The sequence below is a fragment of the Eumetopias jubatus genome, unplaced genomic scaffold (genome assembly GCF_037043125.1).
Source record: "Eumetopias jubatus isolate StellerSeaLion01/CBP00866 unplaced genomic scaffold, mEumJub1_p1.0 scaffold_4, whole genome shotgun sequence".
In the NCBI taxonomy this organism is placed as follows: Eukaryota; Metazoa; Chordata; class Mammalia; order Carnivora; family Otariidae; genus Eumetopias; species Eumetopias jubatus.
In genome coordinates, this window is record NW_028274810.1 from 101,064,388 (window position 1) to 101,086,307 (window position 21,920).

General features: G+C 39.4%; 1 protein-coding gene across 4 annotated transcripts in view; it reads left to right on the plus strand.

The window, feature by feature from the left end:
• Positions 1–21,920, plus strand: part of RERE (arginine-glutamic acid dipeptide repeats) — a 411,621-nt gene that overhangs the window by 234,972 nt on the left and 154,729 nt on the right. For all 4 annotated transcript variants that reach the window (XM_028108513.2, XM_028108516.2, XM_028108514.2 and 1 more), the window contains 3 exons: positions 4,175–4,280; positions 6,038–6,134; positions 19,895–19,999. In XM_028108513.2, the coding sequence (XP_027964314.2) occupies positions 4,175–4,280; positions 6,038–6,134; positions 19,895–19,999 (308 nt within the window). The remainder of the gene's footprint in view (positions 1–4,174; positions 4,281–6,037; positions 6,135–19,894; positions 20,000–21,920) is intronic.

The window sequence follows — 21,920 nt, forward strand, 5'->3', positions numbered from 1 at the left end:
TTGGAGAAGTCATTTGCCCAAGTCAGTTGCAAAACCCTGATTCATACCTAGGTGGTTTGGGCTAAATCAGATGATCTTTACGTTTACTTTTGCTTTCAGTTTTCTGTGATTCTGAGCAGCAGTCTTTGTCTAATGAACAGTGGGAAGAACACGAAGATATCCTGTGGTTAATACTGGGCAGCACCTGTGTGTCTGAGGCAGCTTTGGGGAGCATTTACTGGTAGAGGGGGTGCGCTGCTCTGTTCCCCTTTGCTGTTCCTCAGTGCACAGCAGCTTCCAGGAGAGATGGCATTTTAATTTGTAAAACCTCTTTAGGATGCTAATGTTAGTGATGCCATTTTGTTGATGTAGAGAAAACAGGAGGCTCTCCCCCAACCCCACCTTATCTACTGGTTTTGTCTGGGGAAGAAGTCTAGATATAAGCATATAAAATGAAATGCAATTCTAGAAATCCTTTTGTTCTCCCCTTCATTTGTCAGATGGCCGGGTGACTCTACTTGAGGTTGTCCCCAGCAAACTAGTGATTGCAGACAGGACTAGAAGGCTAGATTATTTTAGTCTAGGACTCTCTGAAACAGCACACCGCCTCCTTTTATAGACGTTTAATCTTTAACTTCCAGGCCTGTTTTGAAAGATTATGTCTGTTACAGCTACTTATGTTTGTTCAAAATTTTTTTACTTTGAATCTACCTTTTGTTCTGTTGTATCCAGAATTAAGATTCTGGAGGCTTTTTTAAAACACAATGCTGCCACCCCCTGGTGATTAGGTAGTACTGCATTAGGAAATCCAATAGGCTTTCAACTGCCTTTGTATATACTTGCCTCTGGTATTAGGAGTCATAAATCTAGGTACAAATAAACCAGAGCAGTAATTGTGTGTGTGTGTGTGTGTGTGTGTGTGTGATCATTAAGTGTGTGAGGGTCAGAAGTTAACATAGATATTAAACTTCAAAAGGTAGCCAGAATTGCTGGCTTGGTTCTGAAAAATAGACATTGTATGATTGCCAGTTAGGATACCTTTAAGAGCTTATTTCTGTTGTCCCTCAGGTTTTCAGACATCTTAGATGTGTTAAAAAAAAATACAGGGGAGTAGAGATTTCAGAACATGGTTTCTAAGACTGCTAGTAGATCTGAATTCCTTTGAGCCCTGTTAAGTAGTTCATTACTGTGAGCATTGAGGCATCCATTAGTAGTTAAGGGACTGAATATCTCTCATCTCTTGAAAGAAACCATATTCTCATGAAGAAATAACTCCTGTGATTCTCAGCAAAGTTCCTGAAATTTTTCCGTGAAGCACTGGTTATGGTCATCTACTAACAGAAAACTGAGTGCCTACTCAGTTCCAGACGCTTTTCCATCTTTCTCCTTCTTTCACTCATCTGTTAGGTAGGTTTCAGTATTCCTGTTTTACGGAAGAGGGGAGGCTCAGAATATCTTATTAACACCCCACAGTCATGTAGCTGGGAGGTGGTGAAGATGGGGTTCGAACCCAACTTTTGACAGACTTTACCATGTTCTTACCTACATTCCATGTTCCCTTCTGGTAGTGCTTAAACCAGGCTTTGTTCTCACCATTCTGGTTTAGCTTTTCTTAAAAAAGAAACTGTTAGACCATTGGTTTTAACCGGGGTGGGGGGAATAATTTTTTCCCCTCAGGGAACATTTGGCAACGTGTGGAGACATTTTTTTGGTTGTCCCAATGAGGGAGGGGTGCCTCTGGCATTTAGTGGTTGGAGGCCAGGAATGCTGCTAATAATCAAGCTGTGCACAGGATAGGCACCCACAACAGACTTATCTGGACCAAATGTCAGCAGTGCTGGAGATGAGAACCCTCATATGAGACAGTGTATTAACTTAGTCGAGTTTATTCTTTGAGTTACCTCCAAACAGCCTCTGCTCCTCCCCCTGGTTTGCCTCACCCTGGCCCTGCTGTTCATTGCTATGCCTTGGAGGGAAGCTGCAGTCTTTTAGTTGCTTTCTCACCACCTGGTGTGTTGTCCCGCACTGGTTGGGTATTTGGTCAGCAATAGAGATAGAGGACCCCACTTGTCTGAAGAACAGCCCACTAAAGGCAGGATTCCGGTTCTTCTCCATACCATGCAGAACGTTTTCCTGTGCTACATGCAGATGGACTGGGGGGATGTCTAGTGCTTCCTCTCTTTTCTTTGTGTCTTCCTCAGGTCTCCTTTGCCTAGAAAGAATCCATTGAACTCTTTCCCATTTTCCCCCCCCAGGTCGGATGTCAGCTCCTTCATAATCCTCTACAGGGAGTAATTGCTCTTGTGTATAAACTCTTGCATGTAACATTTATTCTTTTTATGTAACACTGATTCATCCTGATTTTCCCACCTTTAGTATAAACAGCATAGAATGTAAAAGTGCAAAATGGAAAGAAAGTAAAAAGTACCATTTTGTAGGTTTATTCTTTGTGTACAGTCTGTTTTATTCAAAGCAGTAATGATGCCTTGTTTTTGGTGGCCTGTGTTTTTTCACAGTTAGTTATAAAGTATGAACCCTGGTGTTGATGATACTCACTTTGGAATAGCACTTCTTCACATTTGAGTTCATCAAGACTTTTGGCAGTTCTTTTATCTCTAGTAATTTAAATGGCTTAAGTATTTTAGTGAAGGTTTTTGTTGTTGGGTTTTTTTGGAAGCCTTTCTGGCCTTTTAGTAAAGACTATATACATGTCTCTCATTTAAGCAGAAAGCATCTTACTTTATTAAAGAAGACTCCTTTGACATATTTTAGACATGGTCACCTCCTTCATAAACATGAGATGTGTCTTGAATTTTAGTTCTCATTCATTTCTGACTCACCTCCGACCTGTCGTGAGAAGGTAGACACTGCTAAGAGGAATAATACTGCATTCACCTTGGGGAGGTCTCTTAAGACCCTCACCTGGGTTAGAAATTATTTTATGAGGCCCTGGGAAGCCTTAGTGCACTTGCCATGTTCAGCTGTCTCACAACCAGGTGTACAGAGACAGTCTCCCTCAGGCTGTAGCCCCATAGCCTTTAAATAGAAAGGCAGTATTTCCTCCTCTATTCTTTTTTTCCTTTAAATTTTTATTGTTATGTTAATCACCATACATTACATCATTAGTTTTTGATGTAGTGTTCCATGATTCATTGTGCATAACACCCAGTGCTCCACGCAGAACATGCCCTCTTTAATACCCATCACCAGGCTAACCCATCCCCCCACCCCCTCCCCTCTAGAACCCTCAGTTTTTCAGAGTCCATCGTCTCTCATGGTTCGTCTCCCCCTCCGATTTACTCCCCTTCATTCTTCCCCTCCTGCTATCTTCTTCTTCTTTTTTTTTTCTTAACAAATATTGCATTATTTGTTTCAGAAGTACAGATCTGTGATTCAACAGTCTTGCACAATTCACAGCGCTCACCATAGCACAACCTCCTTTATTCTTTGAATGAACCAGGAGCCATGTTAACTTCTGGGGATAACATGGCTAAGTGTCCCACAACATTTAGGGGCCCCTGATCATCATAGAACTCTATTATTCATAAATATTTGTGGACAAGTTGTTCCATTCTCTGAAAATTTGAAGATAAATAAAATACGATCCCCTGCTCCATGGACTGCTAGTACCTTCACCATTGCCCACATTCTGTATGTTAGTTTTCCTGTAGCAATTACTGCAAGTCAGGTGGCAGTACTGTAGAGGGGCTGTAGTTCAGTCTGGGAGATTGACACACCTTGGAGAGATGACTTTGTGCCAGGCCTGGCTGGGTAAGGTTTTTCTAACTTATTGCCCTTAATGGCCTTGACACTGTGCTGACACAATTTATAAATATTGACCAAAATGATTAAGAATTTAGATAGAAGGATGTGTTCATGTAGTTTTGTATAGTTTATGCTAAATAACAATATTGAATGAATTAGTTAAACTGGGGAGATTTATAGGTTCAAGTTTGGTCTCCTTTGGTTTCTAGGAATAAATGTTTTGAGCAATAGGGTAAGAGGGTGTGATGGCTGGGATTAAAAACATCTTTGACTTCTTCGTTGCCTTATGTATTTTTGTGGTCCTGGTGATAATTGTGAGTCTCCCTCTCTGCCTCTCCACCTGTTTACAGGGGCTTTTGATCATGGGTATGGTATACAGCTGTGGGCACCCGAAACCCTGTTCCTAATGCTGTTAGATTTTCCTTTTCAGAGTAAGAGGGACCATCTACTCATGAACGTCAAATGGTACTACCGTCAGTCTGAAGTTCCAGATTCTGTGTACCAGCATTTGGTTCAGGATCGGCATAATGAAAATGGTAAATATGTCCTGGTTTGATTTTTACATTTTCTTAGCTTTGGACAAGGCTGTTTCTAAAGACGCTCATTAAATGGAGATAACCACTATGAAAAATTGTCTCTGAAAAAACTTTTTGTAACTAAGGACATTACTGAAATGTTTATTTGTATACTTTTGCTGAGTTCTTTTATTATTTTTGCCTTAAAAAAAAAAATCCCAAACAACCAGAGAGATGTGCCAATAACATCTTCCCCTTAGACTTGGAATAGAGATAGGTCTTCTTTGGAAATAACAGCAAAATTACTTTTTCTCCCCTAATGATGAACTAATAATACCTAAAACACTAGGGTCATGTTTTATTTCTTTTTTCCTTTTCAATAATCTGTATGATTGCACTTCTGCGTCCAGGACTGTGAACTTCAGTTTTGAAAGTGTGGCTTTCCTGAGTGGTTTGGGATTCAGTTTGCATCTTTTTTTTTTTTTAAGATTTTATTTATTTATCTGAGACATAGAGATAGAGAGAGAGAGCATGAGCAGGGGGAGAGGTAGAGGGAGAGGGAGAAGTGGGCTCCCCACTGAACCAGGAGCCAGATGTGAGGCTTGATCCCAGGACCCCGGGATCATGACCCGAGCCGAAGGCAGATGCTTAACCATCTGAGCCACCCACGCGCTTCCAGTTTGCATCTTGACTTTCAGAATAATCAGGAAGGTAGTTCAGAGGATCTTTTTTTTCTTGCTCTGGCATTGTAGTTTCTACCCAGTAATTTTATTGACTCATGAGATATGCACATAAAATGTGTATTGCATTTGTTCTGATGTATAATTGTGCATTTTTATTGATTTTTTTGAGTGGTGCTGGGCCTCATGCTAGCTGCTTCACATTTGTTATCCATTAGTCATATGAATTAGAGTTTGTCATTGCCCACTTTCAGGTGAGGAAATCGATATAGAAATGCTCAAGGAGTTGCCAGGTGACATGTCTTCTAAGTGGTCCCCTCCAGGCTGGGATCCAGTTTGGTCGGCCCTGATGTCTGTACTCTTCCCACTGGTCCATACTGCTTTTGGTGATAAGGTTTTGAGTCAACAAAGCAGTAATCAAACACAGTTTTGAAGAATGATTTTTTTTTAAAGATTTGTTAATTTATTTATTTGAGAGAGTGAGAGAGCACAAGCAGGGGGAGTGGCAGAGGGAGATAGAGAAGCAGGCCTCCCGCTGAGCAGGCAGGTAGCCAGGACCATGACCTGAGCTGAAAGCAGATGCTTAACCGACTGAACCACTCAGGCACCCAAAGAATGATGTTCTTTTATAACTCACTAGTTTTTTTCCTTCTTTGAAACTATAAAAATTTCTGTTAAAACAGTTAAATTATGGTTCCTAATTAAAAATTGTAACTTGGTTATTTTTTTTCAACAGAAACAGTGTGATTTCACTCTATTCTGGAATATATAGCAATAAGAAATTAAAATGGACAGGATCACTAAATATTTCAGTAGTTTATAAGTTTGTTAAAATATGATAGTTGTTTCCTCTTTTTTTCCCCTTCTTTTTTCATTAATTGCTTAATGCATTTCAGCAAAGTGTGGGGATTTGGTAAAAGGTGTAAAACATACCCAATAGGATACTTTGTTCCTGTTGTTATTCCTCCTGACCAGACCTGGTTATTTATTGTACTTTCTTTAGTGGCAGGTGAACCTGAAAGAAAGATTTTGCAAAAATTTTCCTAATTGTTTTGGGAGGCTCAATTGTAATATCTTCTTAATTAATTATTTTGACAGACTCTGGAAGAGAACTTGTCATTACAGACCCAGTTATCAAGAACCGAGAGCTCTTCATTTCTGATTATGTTGACACATACCATGCTGCTGCCCTTAGGTAAGTGCCAGAGATACGGTCTTTCCTGCAAAGGAGCAGTCATCGAGCATAGGAGGTAGAGAGTCTACCTGTCCTGATCTCTTTTGATAATCATGATATTAATCAGACTACTCTTATGGTCTCAGTAAGCTAACACCCCAGGGTTAACTTTGTGGATTATTGGGATTTCAGAGGTTACCTGTATTTTCATTAGTGTGTGTGTGTGTGTGTGTGTGTGTGTGTGTGTGTGTGTGTGTGTGTAGGGGGGGGAAACTCAAAATTTTTTATACCTTCTCTGTAGTTTTGTACCTCTGTTTCCTTATTAATATCCTGGTATTGAAAACTAGTATCCTGGCACTGGTTGCTAAAGTATTTAGGATGAAGTGTTATGGTGGTCTACAGATTATTTTCTAAAGAATCAGTTACTTCTACTAGAAAAGAGAGAAATGGGTGAAACAAATATGGCAGCATGTACTTGAGAGTCTAGGCAAGGTTTGTACGAAGTCTTATTGACCTTTTCTTTCAATCTTTTGTAGGTGTGAAAAATTTCCTACCAAAAAGCTTTGAGTTAGGGAGAATGTATTGAAGATTTTACTCTGACTAAGGAGGTAATATTGAGGTAGTCTTAGGTAATTATGTGAAAAAGTGACCATGAGCCACTGCTTTGCACTTTATGGTATTTTCTGTTCCTTTCAGGAAAAGAACACAGATATATATCCTGGTGTATTTTGTATGTAAGTGGAAGACTTTGGGCTTCTTAAGTAGTAGAGGAAGTAAGACAAGTGATATTCTTATAACTCTTTCCCAGGTAGAAAGAATAAAGTGGTAAAAGACTACTTTCTTTGTTAAAGAATATAGTTGGAAAAAAAAGGCATAGGGATTTGCTTGCTTTTAGCTTAGCTATAATGAGATAAAACAGTTTCTCTATTCTGTTGCTCAGATGGTATTCAGTAAAACCATATGGAGTCTCTTCTGCAAATCTACTTAGCTAAAGCCAGTTATTTCAAGGCAAATTAGTAGCAACTTTTAGGGCAGGTTTGGGTAGATGTTTTGGGTCAGATCGTCTTTCATATGCTCCCCCTCGTGTAGCTACTCTGCTCAGCCATTGTAGCACAAAAGTCATAGGCAACATGTAAATAAATGAGGTGGCATACACCAATAAAACTTTATTTATGGACACTAAAATTTGAATTTCATTTAATTTCCACATGTCAGGAGATATTACCCTTTTTTTGATTTCTTTCTTTAGCCACTTAAAAATGTAAAAACTGTTATTGGTTCTGGGCTGTATAAAAATGGCCAATGGGCCAGATTTGGCTCAGGAGCCATAGTTTGCCATTCCCTGCTGTAGGGGAAGGAGTGTGTGTGGTTAGATTTGGCTTCTTACAGGATTTTAGATAAATTTAGAGAATTCCTGTGATGTTTTATAAACGTCTTCCAAAATTCCCACAAGCTTTTTATGTCTTTGTGGCAGTGACTTTCCAATCTTAAACTCTAATGCTGAATGAAGCAAGTTAACGGAAGGAAGGAAGTAAAGATGGATGGATGGATGGGACCATTAAATTGTTAGTGAAGACAAGTGACTTGATCCTGGCATTCTTTGTTAACTTGCTCTATGCTTTTTCCCTCCTGTTTCTATCTTGTGTCAGTGGTTGAGGTACCGGATTTTAAGCAATGTAGAGTTGAAGTTAAAACAAATAAATATGTGAGACATAACTCTTATTATTTAATATGTTTTGATATATTTGCGTAAAATGAATATATTTAACTATTAGCTGCTCTTCACGTTTGTGGAGTCATTTTATACTGTTTTACCCTTTCTATTAAAAAATTTTTTTTTTTAGTTTTTTTAGAAGATTTTATTTATTTATTTGACAGAGATAGTGAGAGAGGGAACACAAGCAGGGGGAGTGGGAGAGGGAGAAGCAGACTCCCTGCGCAGAAGAGAGCCCGATGCTGGACTCGATCCCAGGACCCTGGGATCATGACCTGAGCCGAAGGCAGATGCTTAACGACTGAGCCACCCAGGCGCCCCTCTATTAAGAAATTTTTAAAAGTTTTTATTTACCTATTTGAGAGACATGGAGAGCATGAGCAGGGGGAGGGGCAAAGGGAGAGGGACAAATAGAATCCCCGCTGAGCAGGGAGCAGCCCCATGTGGGGCTCTATCCCAGGACCCTGAGATCATGACCTGAGCTGAAGTTAGACACTTAACCAACTGAGCCACCCAGGAGCCCCTATTTTACCCTTTTTAGAGGAACCAGTTGTCCCACATAATTCCAACTGGACCCAGTGAATGTACTTTAACTAGGTTTATAATTAGACACTTCCTGGAGATGTGTAACTGTGTGGTCACTGCCCCTTCCCTGGCCACAGAAGGGCTGGAGTGCTGATGGTGATTCTTTGTCTTCTTTTCACTGTGGATATGACTAGAACCCTTACTGATTAGTTTTTTTCTTCCTGTGGTGTTTTCTTTGAAGTGACCATGAGGTGGTTTCTTTATAGCTGTCATCTTAAAATTTGATTTGTTAGCTCTTTGTGTGCCCTGACAATTGGATTTTTTTTTCAAAGATAACAGATGATAGTGGTCACATAATTATTGAACTGGCATAGTAGGTGCTCAGTAAATACTTGTACATGTATTGACATTTGTCTACATCTGAGCTCATATGTATGGTTCTTACCATTATAGTAATCTTGCCTGGTTCTCAGTTTTAGAGTGCTTGCTTTAAGATCATCTCCCATAAAAGCAGCATTGAATGGCACCTCCCACCCCCGAATCTCTATTTGTTCCTTTTCTCTTTACCAAAACTATTTTACTTTGATTTAATTTAGTTTGATTAATTTATTTAGTTTTTAAGATTTTTTTTGAGAGAGAGAGTAAGAGCTGGAGGGAGGGGCAGAGGGACAAGCAGACTCCCCACTGAGCATGGAGCCTGACATGACAGTGGGGCTCCATCCCAGGCCCCTGAGATAATGACCTGAGATGAGTTCAGATGCATAACCAACTAAGCCATCCAGGTACCCCTAGATTACTTTAATTTTCAAATATGGCAGGGGGTGGTAGTGGAATTAACCTTTAACTTTTTTTTTTGTAAAGATTTTATTTACTTATTTGAGAGAGAGTGCCAGTGTGGGGGGGAAGGGGTAGAGGGGGAGGGAGAGCTTGATGTGGGGCTTGACCCCATGACCCTGAGTCCACGACCTAAGCTGAAACCAAGAGTTAGACACCCAACTGACTGAGCCACCCAAGCTCCCTAACCTTTAACTTTTCTCCCAATTTTTCCTTCATTTACCCACAGAAAGAATTTTTTCTTCCTCTATAGCTATAAAGCAGTTCTGCCAAAAGTAAAATCAGTTTTGAAAGAGACAAATAAAATAGTCCATAGGCACATGAAAAAGGATCAAATGAATATAGTGAAAAAAACGTGGAGGAGAAATAAAAAGAAAGACTGACTGTGTTAGTGCTTGGCACTAAGATCCTGTCAAAGATCAAAGTGCTCAGTTGTGTGGATTCGTGGGACTCAGTAAATTTGAGGGGCTCCTGCCACTGCGTTCCCTCAGGAGGAAACTGATGTAGAGCTTTCTCTTTCAAGCTGGTGTGTTAGAAGGAAGGACAGCACTTTGTCTGTTAGCCATTGTGAATCAGACAGAAGACAGCATTCCTCTGCAGCCTATTCTGTGTTGAGTTATAGTATTTACCTACCCAAACTAAATTCACTTTCAGAGGAGACTGTGGGACCATCAGTTACAGAAGCCTGTGTTGAGATCCGGCGTTGCTGCCTGCTGCTCTTTTTAAATTCCTGTCTTGGCTGTCCCTCATCCCTGCCTTTCAGGCCAGGGTTCTGCTGCTGTTTCTTTTCTTTTTCTTTTCTTTTCTTTTCTTTTCTTTTCTCTTTCTTTCTTTCTTTCTTTCTTTCTTTCTTTCTTTCTTTCTTTCTTTCTTTCTTTCTTTTTCTTTCTTTCTTTCTTCTTTCTTTTCTTTCTTTTCTTTCTTCTTCCTTCCTTCCTTCCTTCCTCTCTCTTTCTCTCTCTCTCTCTCCCCCCCTCTCCCTCTTTCTTTCTTTCTTTCTTTCTCTCTCTCTCTCTCTCTTTTTAAAAGATTTTATTTATTTATTAGAGAGCACACAAGCAGGGGGAGCAGCAGAGGGAGGGGAAGAAGCAGACTCCCTGCTCAGCAGGGAGCCCAACGTGGGGCTCGATCCAAGGACCCTGGGATCATGACCTGAGCCGAAGGCAGACGAAGACTTAACCAGCTGAGCCACCCAGGCACTGTATTTTCTTTTCTTCATTACATTTGTCAATAGCCATATAGTAAAGTTAGTATCTTGAGAGAAGTATTTTTGAGTTCTCCTTACTCCCTAGTATGTGTTTTTGGCCCATGCTGATAAAATAGTAAAAACACCTGATTGAAATGAGGAGACTTCAGTTTTTTTTGTTTGTTTTGTTTAAGATTTATTTATTTGAGAGAGAGAGAGAGAGAATATGAGCACATAAGTAGGAGGAGGGGCAGAGAAAGAGGGAGGGGGAGAGGATCTTTAGCAGACTCCCTGTCCAGTGTGGAGCCCAATGTGGGGCTCGATCTCATGACCCTGAGATCATGACCTGAGCTGAAAACGAGTCAAATACTTAACTGACTGAGCCACCCAGGCACCCCGAAATGAGAAAACTTCAGTTTGAATCTTGGCTCTGCCACATAGTTTTGTGATCAAGGTCCAGTTTGTTAACTTTGAGCCATCCTTTTGACAAACTTACTTAAGGCCACGTGATTAAGTGACAGAACCCTGAACCACACATCTTCTGGTTCTACATCCAGTAAGATAAGGGGTGTGAAAAAGTCTCTCAGAATGCCTCCTGCCCAATATAGCATGAGTAGTGCTTACAGTCATTGAATCTGAATTGGGACTTAGAGCATAAAAGGAAGAAAAGAAAAAGTGAAATTAAATGTAGTTCTGTACCGAGTTATTGATGACACAATTACTCAGCATCCATTTATTTTATTTTTCTGTTGCCTCTTGGCTGAGTTGATTGGATGCTTTGATTACTTCAGGTATGGGAGGAAGAGTTTAGCTCAAGGAGCCATCTCTAGATGGTCTAAGAATGAGCAGATAAACCTGTCCTGAGAACGAGCAGATAAATTTTATTAACGCTAAATAAAAATTATTGCTTGCAATTTGTTTGCTGTGTTATTTTTTTCACCCTAAGGATCATGTTTTATTGATGATCAAAGAAAGGATCTAGAGAGATTGCTTTGTGATGCTTTGTGGACCGTGAACATGGGATGTGGCAGCATTTTCAGCTTTACTGTGCACCTGTAACATCGAATTCCCAAGTATCAGAAATGTCTCAACGACTTCAGGGCTGTTTCCCCACTTTCTGATTATCTGCTTCTTCAAGGAATCACTTAGAAAAAGTATATCCTCAGGCAGGTCAGGTGACAAGCTATCATCTTAGCTAGGAATTTGTCTTATAGGAATATGTTTTAGAATGAATTTTTTGGCAGCCCCCTGGGCCAAGAAACCCTGAACTGGCTCTGCAGAGCTGCTAATCTCCCCCCTTTTCATTCTGAGTTAACTGATCTCTTTACTTTGTTATTGGCATTTAGGATCATACTTACAGTGATTGGTACAGACGGATTCCATCTTTGTAGGGTTCCGCAGCCATCCTAAGCATTGACACAGGTCCTTTAGCTCCTGAGAGTTCCCTGAGGAGCTTCATGATGCCTCAGAGCTTTTAGTTTTGCAGTTCCAAGATCATTTCCTGGCTTTAATTAACTGTTGTTTTTATATGTGAAATAACTTCGGCCATCAGCGTTTTTATTGTTTTGTCTGTATGTGCTCAGTACTTCATTAGACACCCATAACTTGACAGTCATTTTATTTATTGGTTCATCCATCATTTAACAGGTCATTGAGCTGCTCGTTGGGGAAGGGCTCTGAGGTGCTGGGAGCACCCACCTGAACAATATACTCTCTCTGCTCTTGAATACTTGTCAGTCCTGTAAAAATTCTTTTATCTGGAGCTACCTGTAGACACACAGAAAAGTTGTAAGTCCTGCATTTCCCCCAGTCTTCTTCAGCGTTAACATCTGACATAACTACAGTATGGTTATCAGAACCAGGAAATTGGCATTAGTACGATGTAACTGAACTGAGGACCCTTTTGAATTTCGCTAATGTCTTACTCCATTCAAGCTGCTGTGACAAAATACCATAGACTGGGTGGCTTGTAAATAACAGAAATTTATTTCTCACAGTTCTGGAAGCTGGAAGTCTGAGATCAGAGTACAGTGTGTTTGAGTTCTGATGAGATCCCTCTTCTAGTTTGCAGACTGCCAACTTCTTGTATCCTCGCGTGGCTAAGAGCAGAGAGGGAAGGCAAGCTTCTAGTCCAACACGACAAGATTCATTTTATCATGCCTCTTTTTGCAACTTTTTTCTTCAACAGTGAAAAATTCTGTTCCTGTTATTAAAATATAATATTTTTTTCTTCAAGAATACCCATAGTTTCAGAATTTGTAACCCATGTCCCTGTGAGAAACAGATTTACTGACTAAATTTTTGTCTTTAAATTTTGTCTTAATATGTCAGCAAGATAGCATTTTCCAGCGTAGCTTAGGTCAGTTCTGTTCTTTCACACCGCCTTGCGTGTGGCTGTGTTATCCATTTGTAATAGAGTTAGGTTCATCTGTTGGACTTTGTCTTCCACTTCTAGCTCCTTCTGGCAGATGTGCACTGTTGTTAAGTGTTGGGTATGTGAGGGTGTGTGGGCTGTGGCTGTGCTGCTGAGGGTCAGGGCCGTGGACAGACATGTAGTTGTCAATTCTCTTACCATGGTCCCATCCCCCACCTCTTTCCTACCCATTTGCTATCGGTAACTGATTGCTTTGCTTCTTAGTTTATCCCTCCTGCATGTTTTCATTTCAAATGAGCAAATACATGTCTGTGTTCTTATAACCTCTTTTTTCTTATATAAGGATAGCATCCTACAGATACGCTTCTGTGTTTGGTTTTTTTTACTTTAATGGTATGTTTTGGAAATTGTTCCATATCAGTTCATAGAGATCTTCCTCATTCTCTTTTACAGCTGCATAGAACTCCACTGTGTGGCTGGACCCTAGTTTATTTAGCTGCTTTCTTGTGAATGGTCATTTAGGTTGTTTCCAGGATGTTTCAGTTATAAATGATGCTACAGTGAATATCCTAGTGCATATGTAGTTCCTTATTGTTGGATGTGAATCTTTAGGGTGGATTCATCAGAGAGAGATTGCTGGGTTGAAAGGCGTAGGTATATGTGGTTTTCCTCCAGAAAGCATATGCCCATTTGCATTCCCTCTGTTTCCCCAATAGAACGTGTGGTTTTATTTTTTAAAATAGTGCCAGTCTGATAGGTGAGAAATAGTATCTCAGTATTCTACTGTATTTTACTAACAGTGAGTGAGTTTGAGCGTTTTTCCATTATGTTTGAAGGATATTTTTGTCTTTTTTGGTGAGTTATCTGTTCGTGTCATTTCCTTTGGGATTTTTTTTTTGTCTGTCTATAAAAGTTCTTTACATTTTCTCTCGTGTATGTTGCAAATGTTTGCTCCCACTTGACAGTTCTCTTTTATGGTTTTTGGAAAAAAATTCTGCAAGACTTACTTTTACCTAGTCAAGTCTGGCAGTCTTTTCATTTATTCCCTCACACCTTTGAGTACTACTTAGAAAGCCTCTCCCTGCACCTGATTTACAGAGGAGTTCTACTCAGTCGTCCCAGCACCGTTTATTAAAAAGCCTATTTTGTGCTCACTTCAGCAGCACATAGACCAAAAAGCCTGTCTTTACCTCAGTGGTTCAAGATGGCAGCTTTGTCACAGATTACTTTCCGTGTGTATTCTGTCATCTTGTTATTCTGTCATCTGTTCATTTATGTGCCACTGCCATGCTCTTTTAATTGTGGAGGCATTGTAGTATTTTTTACCGTAATACTGATAGTTTCCCCTTTCTCAGTTATTTGTTTTTCCTGGAAATCTTCGTACTAAAGTGTTTCATTCCATTAAATAGCTGGTTGATGGCATTGAGTTTATAGCTCAAACTATGCAGAAATGCCATGTTGAGTTGTCCTATCCCAGAACAAGGGGATGTTTTTCCATTTGTTCATGTTTATTTTTGTGTCGCTCAGGAGTATTTAAGACTTTTCTTCATAGAGATGTTACCATTCTTGTTACACATTTATTTCTATGCATTTAATCTTACAGATATATATTGAACTCTGTACCCTACTAATAAAGAATACACATTTTTTTATATACCTTGGCACATTCTCAAATTCATCATATGTTAGAACACAAAGAAAACATTTATCTGATTAAAAGGCAATAAAACTATAGTTTACAAACAAAAACAAAGAACAGAAAGACCCTATCACCTGGAAATTTGAAACTTCCTATTTCTTAACTATAGAGAACACACTGATGGTCACCGGAGGGGAGGGGGACACTTACCATGATGAGCGCCGAGTAACGTATAGAACTGTTGGCTCACTATATTGTGCACCTGAAACTAATCTAACACTGTATGTTAACTATACTGGAATTAAAATAAAAAACTTAAAAAAATAAAGCTTCCTACTAAACAACACCTGAGTAGAAGGGGAAATAAAAACTGAAATTAAATAAATTTTTAAAAACAACAGTAAAAATACAGTGTACTAGAATCTGTGGCATGTATTTAAAACACTGATGAAAAGAAGGCTAGTTACACTAAACACATCAATTTCAATGAAAAAACAAATGATTGAGTTCCCAGCTTAAATGATAAAAAGAACAACAAATAAATCAAAAGGATGCAGTGATGTCCAGCTCAGCATATGTAGAAGAGATGCTTAAAACAGTTCCATTTGACAGTGGGGAGGCAGAGGCGTCGAAGTGGAAGTGGACGTCAGTTGTCACAGATACAGCAACTATTTAGGAAACTATGTTTCCTAAATAGGAGGTAGATGTGGAGCCATATTCTCAAAACACCGTAAATGAGTCAAGATGAATCATAGAAAGATAACCCCTGGGAAGGCAAGAGAAACAGAAGAATGAAAAACAGAAAAGAAACTTTAAAAAAATTTCTGTGCCTGTCATTAGTCAAATGACTCACAGTTGACAAGATGCTGACTCTTGTCTCAAGATCTTTCTTTCCGTTTGTGCTCAGGCAAGGGTGATGACCAAAGCTGTAGGCCGGCCTGCTGCTCTAAGCATTCCGTGCATTGCCTGTGCACCTTGTTGCGAGTTTCTCTGAGGTTTGCACATGTCTGGGAATCTACAGAGACTTTCCCAGTTGTGGATAGTTTCGATGGAATGAATTTCTGGGCTATATTTCCATATTGTCTCCTGTGTAAGGTGGTTCTTTTCCTGCTCCTTCATCCCCTTCAGATTGCCTCCTCCCACCAGTTGGGGCACTTGTCAAATGGTGCAGCACCCAGGGTGGAACTGTGGGGCACCACACCAGGGAATACCGAGGTGTACCAAAAATGAGTCCAGCAGGAAGCCTTTGTTTCTGATGAATGAAAGGCCCCTTAAATAGTCATATTTCTGTTCACAGTGAAGCATCCCATTAGAAATGGGGTGTATAGGACCTTGGGGGTTCTGTAATCAGATATTTCAGCACGGTGAGAGTGATGACAATTTCCTCTTAACAGTTTCTAATCCTTCATTCCACAAACACTGTCAAAAAATGTACTGCTTTTGAGAGAGTAGATGAAAAGAGTGCTTTGGAGAAAAAAAATATTGACTGCTTAAAACGATACGCACATACTTTTTAAATGTAATCTCTTGTCTTTAAAATATAAGGTCTACTTTTCAGCAAGAGGTGATATGTAAGATATTTCAAAATGGATGCCAACCATAGTGGGCTTGCCTGCTCTATCTTCAGCTCCACTTAGTACTCAGGGCTGCATACAGGATGGCTCATTAATTGCCAAGAACAGCAACTTTATTTTTTATTTTTTAAAAGAGATTTTATTTATTTATTTATTTATTTATTTATTTATTTATTTGAGAGAGAAAGAGCATGCGAGTGGAGGTAGAGGGGGAGGGATAAGCAGACTCCATGCTGAGCATGGATCCTGACGCGGGGCTCCATCTAAGGACCCGAGCCGAAACCAAGAGTCTGATGCTTAACCGACTGAGCCACCCGGGTGCCCCAAGAACAGAACTTTGAACAGCCATAGTTACATGCTAGTGACTCTTGCTGTTTTATTTTCCCCTAATACTTTAAAAATACTTATACAGTAAAATGCACATTTTAAGTTTATATTTTCACGAATTTTGATAAATTTGTTTGACCCTGAACACGGCATGTAATATTCCCATGATCCCAGAAAGTTCTCTCAAGCTACTCTCCTCTCAAAACTTCCCTCCCAGAAGCAACCATTATTCTGATTTCTCTCACCATAAATTACTCTTGCCTGTTCTAGAAATTCACTCAATAGAAATGGAATCATACAGTATGTGCCTTTTGTGTGCCTGGCTACTTCTACTCAGCATTTAATATTTGAGACTTTTTCTCCATGGTGTGCTATGTATCAGTACTTCTTTGCTTTGTATTGTTGTGAAGTATTTCATTTTACAAATATATAATGATATTTTACCCATTTCCTTATTGATGGACATTTGGATTGTTTCTAGGCTAGTATGAATGAAAGCTATTATACACCAAAAAAGCACAGAGAAGGAAAATAGAAATAAAAACAGAAATTAATGAAGAGAAAAACATTGAATCTAGTTAATCAAATCCTTTAAAAATTTTAATATCTCAATAAAAGTGATATTATGACCAGTTGGGATTTATTCCAGGAATGCAAGGTAGGTTCACTATTAGAGACTATACTAATATTGTATACCATATTGTCACATCTAAGGGGAAACAAAATCCCATATCTCTAAAGCAGTGATTATTTCTAAAGCTAGCATCATATTTAATAGTAATACCTGAGAGATATTTCCACCGAGATCAGGAACAAGGCAAGGGTGCCCATTATTTCCATTACTTTCCGCATTGTGTGGGAGGGTCAGTGCAATTCAGGTGTTAAGGAGGAGTAAAAAAAGGGGCGCCTGGGTGGCTCAGATGGTTAAGCATCTGCCTTCGGCTCAGGTCGTGATCTCCGGGTCCTGGGATTGAACCCCACGTGGGGCTCCCAGTCAGCGAGGCGTCTGCTTCTCCCCCTCTCTCTGCCTCTCCCCTTGCTTGTGCTCTCTCTGTCTCTGTCTCTCTCTCAAGTAAATAAATCTTTAAAAGAAATAAAGAGTAAAAAAGATGTAAAACTATGTTTATTTGCAAACAACAGCTAATATACCTGGAAAACCTCAGAAAACCAATGATTAAACTATCAAATAATAAAGAATTCAGTCATGTAGCAGGATACAAAATTAACATACAAAAATCAGTACCTTTCACATAATCAAATAGAAAGCAAATAGAGGACATAGTGGTAGATGAGAACGTTCATTACGGTTTCATGGTCATTTATCAGATGATATGCTTCTGTTCCTGCTGCTTCTGGCTTTCCCTAAACCAGTTGTGTTGCTCTCCCCACGGAACATTTGGCAATGTCTTTAGATATTTTTGATCGTAACAATGATGTGTGGCTGCAATGTGGGGGTACTATATCCAGGGATACTGCTAAGAACAGGACAGCCCCTAACAAAAATGAATTATTCAGTCCAAAATGTCAGTAGTGTTGGGACTGAGAAGCCGTCTCCTGAACAAAACGTGTCTGTTTTCCAGTGCCTGTGTTTAGAATTGTGGGTTGGTAGGGTTTCTCTACCTTTAACGAATACATTGATAGGGTACACTTGAATGTAATGCTGAAGACTAGTAAAAGAGGAATCACTTTCCTCCAGTTACAGACAATGATGGAAATAACTTATTTTGTGTAGCACTTCGGTGTATAAAGTTTCATAGACTTCTTATTTGATCTCCTTAATATGAGATGGGTATAATAGGTGTTCTTATCCCTGTTCAGCTGATGAAGGAACTTACTGATTTTTTCTAGGTTTCAGGGACTAAATCACATCAGACTGATGGGTAGGTAGTTTCAGAGTGAGTGCATTGTTTGTTCATCTGTAAAAGTATCTTACCTGCTTTTTCTTTTCCAGAAGCTCATTTTAGTTCAAGCTACATACTAGAGATAGGTCCTGGGCCTGCAAAGTTGATTCCTAGTCCATCCCCTTTAATTGCATCTTGTTACTTAGAAATCAGTGCTTCCAGTGGAACTTTCTGTGGTGATGGAAATGTTACTTAAATCTGTGCTGTTCAGTATGGTAGCCACCAGCAACACGTGGCTATTTAAATTTACGTTAATTAAGATTAAATAAAATTTAAAATCCAGTTCTCTTCAGTTGGACCAGACACATTTCAAGTGCTCAACAGCCCTGCATTATGTTATCAGTATTTCCCAAAGGAACTTCAATAAATCAAAAGCATTTTTGTTTAATTTTTAAAATGGAGGTTGAGCCCCATCTTAGCTTCTGCCCATTACTGAGGCTTTGGTCATGCTGAGGCTTAGTTAGCTTCTGCCCATTACTGAGGCTTTGGTCATGCTGAGGCTTAGTTAGCTTCTGCCCATTACTGAGGCTTCAACTCTGTGGAAAAGGAGGGTGTTGCTTTTTAATTTCTTCATAGGAAGCAAATGAATGTCATCCCTATGTTGCTCTTCCTCAGCTAGTTTCTTTCTCTGACACCTCGGTCATTAGCTGGTGTGTATGTTGTTAATGTGCCAACTCACGGAGTCCTCATGGGAATGGAATGCCTGTTGAAGTGGTAGGAATTCATTCCCCTGGAAGCATCCCATGTGAGCTGCTGATGCACTATTGATTCTCCAGTTCCATCTGCTATACTCACAGCCCTTAGCTTCCACTTGATGTTAAAGTTACCTTCTGTGACAACTAAGGGAATTGCTTAAAACCTCCCTGCCTCCTTGGGAACCCTGGAAATTCTCCCAACGTGTGTGTGTGTGTGTGTGTGTGTGTGTGTGTGTGTGTGTGTGTGTGTGTCTTTGTGTTTTAAGGAGTTTGGTCGTATTGCAGAGTTTTCAGCTGTAGTGCGGTTTAAATTGTGTTGGTAGGTGAACCTGGAAATATTACTGCTCTTTTTATTGCAATATTTCTTTGAGAAGGTATTTTCCAACTTACTGTCATTTAACATGACCTGAAAATTTGGGAAGTGTGTGTTTCTGTATTAGAGTCCATCTATGTATTTAAAAAGTTAAAGTCTGTCAGTTTTAAGTTCCACGTCGTTTTATTCCTTGCACATTAAAAGAGAAGAAAAACATTTGACAGTTTTACATTCTGCCTATAGTAAAGTAGGAGGAAGAAAAGGCTCATTTTGTTTTGATGATTTAGAAAGGCTTTAGGCGGATTTTTTTTTGTAAAGTAATTTAACTGTGGTTTAAATTTTTCCTGTCGTTTGTAGTTTAATATCCTTTCATCACAGCCCTGCCCTCAATTTACCTCTGTGGTTTAATTAATTCTAATCCATGACTAAAATGCTGAGGTAAATGCAGTTAAGTTGTGAAGTTGTAGGTTGACACAGCCCTGAAACAAACAAATAAAACATTTGGACATTTTCTTAGTTCTTTTGGGAACTCCTAGTTTTTTGAATTGGTAATTATGGAGTCTAGCCATATTCTACATGTTTATAGAGTAATGTGGATTTAGTTTTATCTTCCCCTGCCTCTGTCCCTCCAGTAGTGTTTTGGTTTGCAAAGCAGTTGACGGTAATACTAATGTATTTGTTATGCTTGTTTATTTTCAGAGGGAAGTGTAACATCTCCCATTTTTCTGACATATTTGCTGCTAGAGAGTTTAAAGCTCGAGTGGATTCATTTTTCTACATATTAGGCTACAACCCTGAGACAAGGTAAGTGAGTTACTTGGGCCCACTCAGTGAGAACTTTTGCTTTTCTCACATGCATGCGTGCATGTGTGTGTGTTTACACATTTGGGTATATGCTAGTAAGATTTTAAAAAACCAACTCCAAAACCCAAAGTAAACCTCTTCGGAAGGTGTTCTAATTAATGTCTTTGGTGTCTAAAACAGCTTATTGTTTGCTCTTGATTTTATTAAGAAAAGGAGAAGTGAGAAAATTTGGGTTTTGAGAGGGCAAGGCAAAGATGTACATTTAGTTGATCTGTGTTTTGAATTTAACTATGAATTGGCAGTTTATTACCCTACTGTACATTGTGTCAAGCCTTCCATGATACCATATTGAAAATTAGGACATTTTTTTAAAAAGATTTTATTTATTTGACAGAGCGAGAGAGCACAAGCAGGGGGATATTACAGGGAGAGGGAGAAGCAGGCTCCCTGCCAAGCAGGGAGCCCAATGCGGGGCTCGATCGCAGGACCCTGGGATCATGACCTGAGCCAAAGGCTTAACCATCTGAGCCACCCAGACGCCCTGAAAATTACGACATTTTTTGTTAAAGATTTTATTTATTTGAGAGAATGAGAGCGCATGTGTGTGTGTGCACATGAGCTGAGGGAAGCGCAGAGAGAGAGGGAGAAGCAGCCTCCCCGCTGAGCAGAGAGCCCAATGCAGGGCTCAGTCCCAGGACCCCGGGATCATGACCTAAGCCGAAGGCAGACACTTACCTGACTGAGCCACCCAGGCGCCCCTGAAAACACCTAGGACATTATGGAAAGTGTGTTGGTTAGTCATTTGTTTTATTTATTTAGTAAAACCTCAGAAACACTCATAAAAATACCTTTAGTAAGATTTCTGGTATGAGATGGATACATTCAGTTCTCAACCATCTAAGTAAGATCTATGTAACAGGTAGAGTTATTACTTTTTAAGTGACAATAGGATCAAAATAATTTAACAGAAAAAAAATCTTTATGTCTGTAATAGATTGTAGTTTAACTTAGCACATGGAAGAACTTCTTTAAGAGTATGTGCGTTCATTTTTATTCTGTATCATCATGCAACTACAATGGATTAAGGATTTAAAAAGAAAAAGAATGTTAGCTGATGATCATGTAGTCTGTGCTCTGGACATCCGAAACATAATCTACAGACATAAGGACTTAGAAAGATAGAGAAGCTGCTTGGCCAGAGGAAGGTAGTGGAAGAACTGCATTCAGTTCTTCAGGTGCAAGGTGGGTATTATTTTAGAGAAAACCTTTTCCTAGAGGATGCTGAGAAATTATATATAAAAATTAGAAGGTTACTGTTTAGATAATCTAGGGTTAATAAAAGGCAGTATATTCTTTGTCACAATCCTAAGAGGCTGCCTAAAGCTCTATTGGCACATACATGTTAGTGTCTCTCTGTGTGTATATTGTAGACAACAACTATAGGGGTAATAGTGTAATGAATTGTCACCTGTTTTAAAAAAATTAAATTCAATTAACATATAATGTGTTACTGGTTTCAGAGGTAGAGGTCATTGATTCATCAGTCTTATATAATATCCAGTGGTCACCTTTTTTTTTTTTTTATTTCCTTTAGAAAACAGTAAATTTGAGCTTTTCTTCTCTCTCTCTCTTTTTTTAAAGATTTTATTTATTTATTTGACAGAGAGACACAGCGAGAGAGGGAACACAAGCAGGGGGAGTGGGAGAGGGAGAAGCAGACTCCCCACTGAGCAGGGAGCCCAATGTGGGGCTCGATCCCAGGACCCTGGGATCATGACCTGAGCTGAAGGCAGACGCCTTACGACTGAGCCACCCAGGCACCCCTTGAGCTTTTATTTTCTTTTTCAAAAGTATGCCCTGTTCCAGTGACAAAGAAGCTGATCAGTGATAGTATTTTAGAGCATCCTGTATTTCAGAATGT